Consider the following 10156-nt stretch of genomic DNA (forward strand, 5'->3'; position numbering starts at 1 on the left):
CTCCCACCCCACTGCCTGTCTCTGTCGGCCTCACCACTAAGTACGGAAGCAGCCAGAGTCTGTCTGTCTTCTCCATCTGGGCCTCCTCCCTATATGCCTCTTATGACACCAATCTGAATTTTCAGCCCTGACCTTTCCGGTTGTCTTAGCTCAGACTGATAAAACAAAATACCACGGAGGAGGGCGGAGTGGGGGTGGTGTCTGAACAGCAAGGATTTATTTCTCACAGTTCTGGAGCCCCACGGCCAAGCTCAGGGTGTCAGCATGATCGGTTCTCAGTAAGGGCCATCTCCCTTCCTTGCAGATGGCTGCCTTCTTCTGTCCTGACAATGGCTTATCCTTCGGGGTGGTGCACTCAGAGAGAGAGGATAAGAAAAGAAAACCCTATTACATGTTGCCTTCAGAAGACCCATTTAAGTATAAAGACATAATCTGAAAAGGAAATGAATGAAAAAAAAAGATATGGCATAGAGACAGTAAGCATAAGAAGGCTAGCGTGGCTATTTTATTTCATTTTCCAGGTTTATTCAGATACAATCAACATATCATCTGGCATTGAACATCAGGTGAAACGGACTTCCAAACAGAGATGATTACTAGAGGTAAACAGAAACATCTCATCACGAGACAAGGACCAATTCACATGGATGTAACACAAATGTGTATCCATCTAATAGAGCCTGAAAAGACATGAAGCAAAGATGGACGGAAAGAAAGGGTCAAAGACACAGTTTCCCAGTCAGCACAGGAGAGAGTAACAGCCTCTCTCAGCGACTGATAGAAAAATTAGAGAAAACCCAGGGAAGACACACAAGATGAAACACTCGGGTACCCATTCTCTTGATCTATTTGATGGCTGTAGGACAACCCACCCAGTGACGGGAGACACACCTTGTTATTAAGGGCACCAGGACCATACAGCAAGGTAGACCACACTACTGTATGGGATCTCAAGCAAGTCTCAGTCCATGCAAAGGCTCAAAATCAGATGGAATGTATTCTCTGACCACAACTGACTTAAGTTAGAAACCAGCATAACTCTAAGATTTCGCACAAGCTCCAAATACTGGGAAATTAAATAAGCCACTTGAACTGATGGTTCAAAACCCAATCAGGAACAAGTAGAAATAGTTTAAACTGAATGATAACAAAACTAGACAAGCATGCAGGAGGCAGTTAAGCAGTGTTTGGTGGGACATTTACAGCATTAAATGCTTCTAGAGAAACGAAAAAGATCTAAAGACAAGGATTTGGGGTTTCATCTTAAGAAAGTAGGAAAAGCAAATGAAGAAACCCAGACTCAGACCTCCCTAGGCTCTCAGGGAGATCACAACACTGTGGTTTTTTGCCAGTGGAAGGGGATTCCAGCTAAGGCGGGGCCTTTCCAACTGTTGGGAGCCTGGGGCACCTTAATTCCATGAGCACTCCTGCTTGGAGGCCTACAGGAGCAGGAAAGGGAGGGGGACCCCGGAAGCCCAACCCCATTCCATGCTCCAGGGTGGTGACCCGCAGCCCGTGCCCACCCCCCAACCCCGCGAACTCAACCCCCCCCAACTCCCCCACCCCCAACACCAAACGGTTAGCCGGATCCCGCGGCTACAGCTGCGGCTCCCAGGTTGCCCTTCAGGCAGCACCATGCGGCCCAGAACACTGCTTCTCCTCCTCCTGGGCCTGGGCCTGGGCCTGGGTCGCAGACGCCTCCCACGGCCCACCTATCCTGGCAGAGCCCTGGCTGCCATCACCGTCTCCCGGGCGACCGACACACCAGAGTCCGGACACCACCCACCGGATCCCCCCTCGGCCCGCCGCCCCTCGCCAGCCGCCCAGACTCGCGGCCCAGCCCTCGGAGACGCGGCCGCGCTGCGCGCTTGGAGGGCCGCCCCGGGCCTCGGGGAGCCGGCCGGCAGCGCCCGCGTCCACCTGCGGCCCCGCGCGGCCCCTGGCGGCGGCGTGATCCTGGCCGGTGGCGGCCGCCTCTGCCTGCCCCGCGGCCCCGCGCGCCCGCTCTGTGTCCTGCTGCGCGTCCTGCTGCGCGCGCGCCTGGCCGCCGCGCCCGCGCTCGTGCACCTGCGGCTGTCTGTGCGCCGCGGCCGGCTGTCCCTGCTGTGGCGCACCGCGCTGCCCCGCGCGCTCGGGCGCCCGGAGTGGACCTTCTGGCTCGTGCCGCTGCGGCCCGCCGGCCCTCGGCGCCCCCGCCGCTCCACCTCCGACCTGCCGGCCGCAGGGCCTCGCCCCTCCGCCGGCTTCGTGGCCCAAACGCAGTGTCCCACGGATGGGCCCACGCCTGTTGTCCTGGAAGCTCTCACCTCGGATGGGCCTCAAGCCATCCAGTCTTCCGTGTCCTGCCAGGTATCCCCAGAGGTGCCCTGTGAGATCACCATGGTGAAGATCAACAGGAACAAAGATGGTGAACCCTTGGTGCTGACCAGGAAGTCGGAGGCTACCCTCAGTGTATCCATTAAGCACAACTGCCCTAACACCACCTCAATTGTTCCAGAGTGGGACGTCTTTCCCGTGCGCTCCGGAAACATCCCGGACTGGAGTGCACCTCTGAAAACATGGGACACCAGACTTGGAATATCTCCACTACATTTGGAAATCCGCCCCAAAACCTTATCTTTCGGGTTGTATGCTTTCAGATTCACACTCAACATCTTCGATGCAAAAACAAAGATACTTAAGACAAAAGGCTCAGATTTCATCTATGTCAACATCACTAGAAGTAATCTATTGGCAGTTATTCCTGGCAATTCCAACGTAGTAATCAAATTCACAAACAGGCTGATTCTGGAAGGAAAGGCGTCCTCTGATGCAGATTCCAACCACCCATCCGAGGGACTGCTTTTTTCTTGGTACTGTACCACCGATCCGAAAAACTACCAGGGACATAGAATCACAGTGATGAGCAAGAGCGTCTGCTCCCCAAAGCAGACTGATCTGAACTGGAAGGAGGCCTCTGGCTCTACCCTCACACTTCAGCCCAAAACACTGAGAGGTGGAGGTGTGTATTTCTTCAGAATGGTGATCCGCAAGGGTGCTAGGAGAGGCTATATTGATAGAAAGGTACACGTGCTAAAGGGACGAACCCCCACAGCAAACATCTCGTGTATTGAAAATTGTGATGCCGTTTTGGGTATTTCAGCCAGATTTTCTTTGTTTCTCAATTGCACAACTGGTTCAACAAGCCAGGATGCGTATAAATGGTCGATTCTGTCATCTCTAGGGGATGAGGTAAACTTTGATTGGGCGAAACACACCACAACAGGGAGGAATGGGGCTCATTTGTCTATAAAAGCTTTTGCTTTGAAGGATTTTCCTGAAGCTAAGTTTTGGGCTTCTGTGCATCTAGCAACTTGGAGTGGGCATGACGTGGACTTGAAGCACCCGTTTGTTATCAACAATGTCCCTGAAACCGGAGAGTGCAGCATTAATCCAGCTACAGGAATTGCCTTTGTTACCAGGTTTGTCATCCGGTGCTCTAAATTTATGGATAAGAACATCCCACTTACATACAAAATGGTAGTCTCTGATTTGTATAGTTTGGGTCAGATCAGTTCTGTAAAAGAGAACACCTTGGGGGCCATCCTGTATTTGGGGAATGAGCCCACATCGCCCCCTTCCTTTCTCCCTGTGGGTGTGTTGGCTAATCGTTATGCCATGAAGATATCTGTTCAGGTGTATGACTCTCTAGGAGCTTTTTCTCAGGCAACTTTGTATGCGACCGTACATGCCCCTACAGATAAAATCTCAGCGAAGGGCGTGCTCGATCGCTTATTCAATTTCACCATGGGACCAAATTCATCGCTTTCTACTTTGCTTGACAGCCAGGAATTTCTACCTGCAGGCTATTTAATATATATAGCAGCTTCTGTTTTGAATAACATGAAACCTGAATTAAGTTTGGAAGCTGACAAAGCCAGACTCCGGGAATACCTTGTCAACCAGACTTTCATTCTTCCCAATAGCACTTTGGTGGAAATTAGCCAGGTAGTCATGAGTGTTACTGAGTTAACCCAGACGACCGCCGGATTCACTCGAATGGCTCAGAAACTGGCCACAGTGAGGATTTGGTTAGCAAATCGAGCCCTACAGCAGTCTCGACAGAAGGATTCACACGTTCGCTCTGAACAAATAGAAACTGTGAGCACTGGGATATTAACAACTTTGTCTAATATCTTGAAACTGACTGTTAGCTATGAAGTAGTTGATGAGCCTTTCTACGTGTTGGAATCACTAGCAGACACAGTACTGGAGGGTAAAGTACCAGGGAACGAGACCACCGCAATGACGGCCTCCAGCCTTAACGTGTATGTCAGGAAAACTGAAAGGTGGGATGTTACCGATATCTTTGAGAATGAGAAAAACAGTCAACGCTATTTTCGTCCAATGCTAAATGTGAGCAATATTCCTAGTTTACCTGAAAACGCCCCGATTTCCACCATGTTTTGTGAGTTTGCAGATGATCCCTTTCCTTGGATGAATGATCAGGAAAGCTGTTCGGCAGAGGTGGTTGGATTCAGGATGACAGGAACCACACCTGACGGCGACGTGGTCGAGATCATGCCTGATGTAGCAGAAGTGTACATCGCCAGAAAAAACTTGAGCTTTGCAGCTTTTAACCTCACAGTAGGACCGGAGAGTGAGACCGAGGGAGCTGATGAGTCCTTGAAAAGGACAACAGGGAAGTTTAGGGTTGAGGTGGACAGCAGTGTAGTGAAGGAGTTGCTGGTCCACATTGTGACCGAAGTGACCGTGTTGTTCACGGTGTTGGTGTACGCCGGCAGTGAAATTTCCCCCACTGCTCTGGTCGCCACCTTCCTTGTGCCCCATGACATTCCTCCCATGACCAACCAGAGTGACCTGTTTGACTCAGCCTGTGCCGTTAGGGAGGCCCGCGTGGTTTGCCTTCCAGCGTCCCTGCTGCAAGTCATAGCTCAGCGAGGCGGCTCGTCTGAGTGCACGTTGGTCATAGCTCTGCAGGCACCTCGTTTTGTCATGGCAGCCAATGATAAGCTCGTGAGAATCGCTCTTTTCAGCGCTCACTGCCTAGACATGTATGGGATCCAGAGCGACTGGAGAGAAGATACCTGTGTTCTCGGAGAGAGGACCACGTGGCGAAGAGTGCACTGCATCTGCCAAAGCACAAGGAGGGTCCGGCGGCAGCTGGATCTAATAAAACAAGCCAGCCGGCACCTGCAAACCCACTTTCTGAAGGCCAATGTGATTGTGCTCCCTAATGCTGTGGATCTAAGGTTGGAGGTCATCAAGAACGTTACCCACAACCCTGTGACGCTCTTCACTGTACTGTTCATTACGATGATGTACATAATCCTAGCTTTCTGGGCTTTGCTGATGGATGGGAGGGATCGGTATCTTCGGCTACATGTGATAATTCTACTTGATAATGATCCTTATGATAAGGTGTGTTACCTCGTGACTGTTTTTACAGGAAGCCGTTATCGGGCAGGGACTAGGGCCGATGTCTTCATGCAACTTATGGGAACGGAAGGTGCCAGCGATGTTCATTGTCTGAGCCATCCGCATTTTACAACCCTCTACCGGGGAGGCATCAACACTTTTCTCCTAACCACGAAAAGGGACTTGGGGGACATCCATTCCATTCGTGTGTGGCACAACAATGAGGGCAAATGCCCCAGCTGGTATCTAAGCAGAGTCAAGGTAGAAAATCTGTTCAGCCGACACATCTGGCTGTTTTTATGCCGGGAATGGCTTTGTATTGACACCTCTTTGGACAGAACACTTCATGTTACCGACCCAGACAAGCCTATCAACAGAAAGGACTATTTCTTGATAGAATCAGCTTACAGGATGGGGAGAGATCACTCGTGGTTCTCTATTTTCTCCCACAATACTTCTAGGGCATTCAGCAGGCTGCAGAGACTGTCCTGCTGTTTGGCAATACTGATGGCCTCCCTTCTGTGTAATATTATGTTCTTTAATCTCGACAGACCAGAAAATTTGGATTCAGGAGAGGGGAGCTATGTCAGGTCAATGATGATAGGACTGGAAAGTGTGTTAATTACGCTGCCTCTGCAAATATTGATCATTTTTCTCTTCACCTACTCCCAGAGGGAACCTCGTGTGACTCTAGAAAAGGTATCTCCCCGGAAGGCTTCTTCCATGGAGCTAGAGAATTTATACTGGGAGGAATTTCTGAGAAGATGGTATGCCCGTGAGTCTGGGGACTCATCCACCAAGGGGGCTTTGGAGCCTCCAACTGGGAAAAGGCCTGGACTTCAAAAGACTGCCCAGGCGCTGTCTGCGACACGGCAGCAGCCTAAGAAGAAAGAGAGCAGGGACTCACGCACCCAGGCAACAAACATTAATGCCAGTAACGCAAACACAAATAACAATCAAAATGTTCCTTCCGGAGTGCCGCCATCCCCTGCGGGTCCCACTCTGGAACTCAAGGAGAAGAGCAGTTTCGTTCTGCCCTCGTGGTGCCTTCATATAGCATGGGTTCTGGTGTTCGCCACGTCCATGATATCTTCGTTCTTCATCATATTTTATGGGCTGACCTATGGCTATGAAAAGTCAATAGACTGGCTCTTTGCATCGTTTTGTTCATTCTGTATGTCTATTTTTCTGGTGAAAACGTCTAGAATTCTACTTCTGTCAGGCTTCAGAACACGTAGGCCCAAGTATTGTAAAAACCTTTCATGGGAAAGCCAGTTCCGCTACACTGAGATCGAGTTAAAGAGCACACTGAGCCCAGAAGAAATGCAGAGGCAACACGAGCAGATCATGGAGCTCCGAAGATCGAGGATGTACCAGCCCCTCACCAAAGACGAAATCCTAATATTCCAGAGGAAGAAGGCAATTAAGAGAAGGGCTTTCCTGTTCCTGTGTTCCGTTCTGACTCACTTCATCTTTCTAGCCCTCCTGTTCAGCCTCGTCACCATCCTGCGTCACACGGACAGCTTTTACTATAACCAGTTTGTTCGCGATCGGTTCTCTGTGGATCTCGGCTCGGTGACCAAGCTGGAGGACATCTACAGGTGGCTGAACAGCGTGCTGGTGCCCCTGGTCCACAACGACCCGAATCCAGCCTTTCTGCCCGACAGCTCCTCTAAAATCCTGGGGCTTCCACTGCTGAGGCAGGTGAGGGCAAGACCTGGCGATAAACTCTGCCTGCCTGCCGACTTTGCCCAGACCAGCATGGGAAGAGAAATCCATTGTCATCCCAGCTATGGCACTGACCCGGAAGACACCAGAAGCTACTCTGGCCTTTGGAACAAAGTTCTCAAGAGGCCTGAGGATAAGAATACCGATGGGTTTACTTACAAGCCTCCAGAGAAGATCTGGGGGTACGTCTCCCACGGACTCTTACACACCTACGGGTCGGGAGGCTATGCGTTCTATTTTTTCCCAGAGCAGCAGCCTTTTAATTCCACCGTGAGGCTCAGGGAACTCCAGAGCAGCGAGTGGCTTGATGAGCAGACGTGGGCCGTGATTCTGGAGCTGACCACCTTCAACCCAGACGTCAGTCTGTTCTGTAGCATTTCTGTCGTTTTCGAGGCGTCTCAGTTAGGAGTTGTGAACACGAGCCTATCCGTGCACTCCTTCTCGCTTGCTGATTTCGACAGGGAGACTTCCGCCGAAATCTACTTGTATGTGGCCATTCTCATTTTCTTTTTAGCCTATGTGGTCGATGAGGGTTATATCATCATGCAAGAAAGGGCCTCGTACGTGAGAAGTGTGTATAATCTGCTCAACTTTGCTCTGAAATGCATATTTACTGTGCTGATTGTGCTCTTCTTTAGGAAGCACTTCTTGGCCACTGGCATAATTCGCTTTTACTTGTCGCACCCTGAGGATTTCATTCCGTTTCATGCGGTTTCTCAAGTAGATCACGCCATGAGGATCATTTTGGGTTTCCTGTTATTTCTGACCATTTTGAAGACCCTCAGGTATTCCAGAATCTTCTATGACGTGCGCCTGGCTCAGAGGGCCATTCAAGCGGCCCTTCCTGGCATCTGCCACATTACCCTGGTGGTGTCCATGTACTTCTTTGTGTTCATGGTCATTGGCTCCCTGGTGTTTGGTCAACACGAGTGGAACTACAGTAACCTGATTCATGCTACACAGACGATATTCTTCTATTGTGTTCCAGCCTTTCAGAACACCGAGTTCTCCAACAACAGGGTACTGGGGGTCTTGTTCCTCTCTTGTTTTGTGTTGGTTATGATCTGTGTATTGATCAACTTATTTCGGGCAGTGATTTTGTCTACCTATAAGAAAATGAAGCAGCCCGTGTATGAGGAACCATCAGACGAAGCGGAAGCAATGACCTATCTGTGTCGCAAGCTAAGAGCAATGTTTAGGTTTCTGACCTTCCAACCCAGGGACGAAGATGAACCAGAGTTCTTTGTCAACATGCTGTATGGGCAGCCAGAGAAGAACAGCCGGCGGTATCTGGGGCTGAAGACCAGAAACATCAAGGGGAAGAAAATGGTTTATCTTGTTGTGTGATGAGTGACAGGGTCAAGACCCACAGGCAAGACCCCCACCCCTGCCCCGGTGCTGGTTCTTGGATGTAAGGAATGTTCAATGGCTCAGCAGTGCTCTCCTCTCGTGTCCTGCCCAATGCACACCCCTACATTCAGAAGTGTCTCCCTCCACCTTTGGCCTCTACTCCTGAGTGTTGGGGTGTAGGGCAGGTCTCCAGCGTGGGAGCCAGGGCCGATGTCTCTCTATAGGGGAACTCGGTGTCCTTGGAACCCACAGCTGTTTAGTGCAGTAGAGACCCGGAGCTGGGCAGATCGCTCTAAAGCGTCCCTATTCTACTTCCCTAGGGCGGAGCATTCGCTCCTGCGACTTCTCCTCTGGGACTGGGTGTCAGGAGTTTGTGGGTCCCTCAGTCACTCTGGGGAATCCCCTTGCAGAGCAGAGCCGGAAACGCCTCTCCACCCTTGACGTCCCCTCCACACCAGACTTCTCACCATCCAGCTGGGCCTGTGCTGGAGGGCCGGTGTACCAACATCAGGATCTCTCTTTCTGTTTTCGAATTTAGGGATGGGACCATTAGGTCAGGATCTGAGCTTCCCATCTACGTCTGACGGCTATTGCCAGTTAAAGCTGTGAAATGTAATACCATTTTCTGACCATTAGACATGAATTTTGTTCAACAGCAAAAAGGCGTGTGTGTGTGTCTGTTTGTCGGGAGGAGTGGGTTCACACTGAAAGATACTAAGTGTTCTCTATATTGACGTTAAGAATTTGTCCATCTAGGTCTTGGGCTTTGGGTAATTTACAGCGGGGTGGATTACTGCAGAATAATAAAGAAAATGTGGTTTATTGTTTAAGAGCAATATGGCTCGCAACTCTTACAGTTCTGCTCAGAAGCATGTTCATTGATGTAGATGCCACTTTAAGCTTTATCGGAATTAAATGTGAGATTGCTCCTGTGGGACTTGCCATGATTTCTGTGTGAGGGGTGTATGTACAGGTGGATATTGCCTTTCCCATGGAGAGCCATTGAAGGGGGACAACCCAAGCAGCTGGGAGACAACTTTGTCCCAAGGCTTTGTTATTCACTGGGCGCCCTTGTGGTCCTGAGCTGTGCTGGAATGGCTCCCAGACACGCACATGTGCTTTCCATGCCACTCACACAAGAGTGCCTGAAGGTCAGATTTGGATTTTCTTCTCTTTCTTAAGATATTATTGATTTGAAAGAGAGAGAAAGAGAAAGGGCAGAGGGAGAAGCAGAATCGGTGTTGAGCACGGAGCAGGAAGCAGGCCTAGATCCCAGGATGGATCATGACCTGAGTGGAAGACAGAGATTAACTGACTGAGCCACCCACATGTCCTTCTCTTTTTATCTGTAAACATGTGCTTTCTTTGGGAATCCACTGAAAAAATACTTTGAGATATTGCTAATGCTTTGGATTGGTTTTCTTCTTATATTACCAATGGTAGGGAGCTCAGATTCAAAATTAACTTTATTTTCTGCCAAAGACCATGGTTTGCTCTTACAGTATTTCCCATAGTTCTTAGTCCTTGTCCTAACTTGTGTAGCCTGTCTTAGGGCTTGAACACTATTCTAGAGACAAGGTCATGTATCTGAGTGGTTATCAGTCATACATGAAAAGCTTCATCCAGATGGTCCATCTGTGGGCAGACACAGAAAATATGG

The 10156-nt window shown here is 50.0% G+C and overlaps 1 protein-coding gene across 1 annotated transcript; it reads left to right on the plus strand.

Annotated features, from left to right (window-relative positions):
- Positions 1-1635: 1635 nt before the first annotated feature.
- LOC122892310 (polycystic kidney disease and receptor for egg jelly-related protein-like) lies at positions 1636-8493 on the plus strand. Its single transcript, XM_044228608.1, has one exon. The coding sequence runs from the start codon at positions 1636-1638 to the stop codon at positions 8491-8493; it is 6858 nt and encodes a 2285-aa protein (XP_044084543.1).
- The last annotated feature ends 1663 nt before the right edge of the window (positions 8494-10156 follow it).

Source organism: Neovison vison, chromosome 12 (assembly GCF_020171115.1).
Source record: "Neovison vison isolate M4711 chromosome 12, ASM_NN_V1, whole genome shotgun sequence".
Taxonomy (NCBI): domain Eukaryota; kingdom Metazoa; phylum Chordata; class Mammalia; order Carnivora; family Mustelidae; genus Neogale; species Neogale vison.

Bases quoted from the DNA above. Each gene is read 5' to 3' on its own strand.
- LOC122892310 (XM_044228608.1), top strand. From the start codon at position 1,636: ATGCGGCCCAGAACACTGCTTCTCCTCCTCCTGGGCCTGGGCCTGGGC.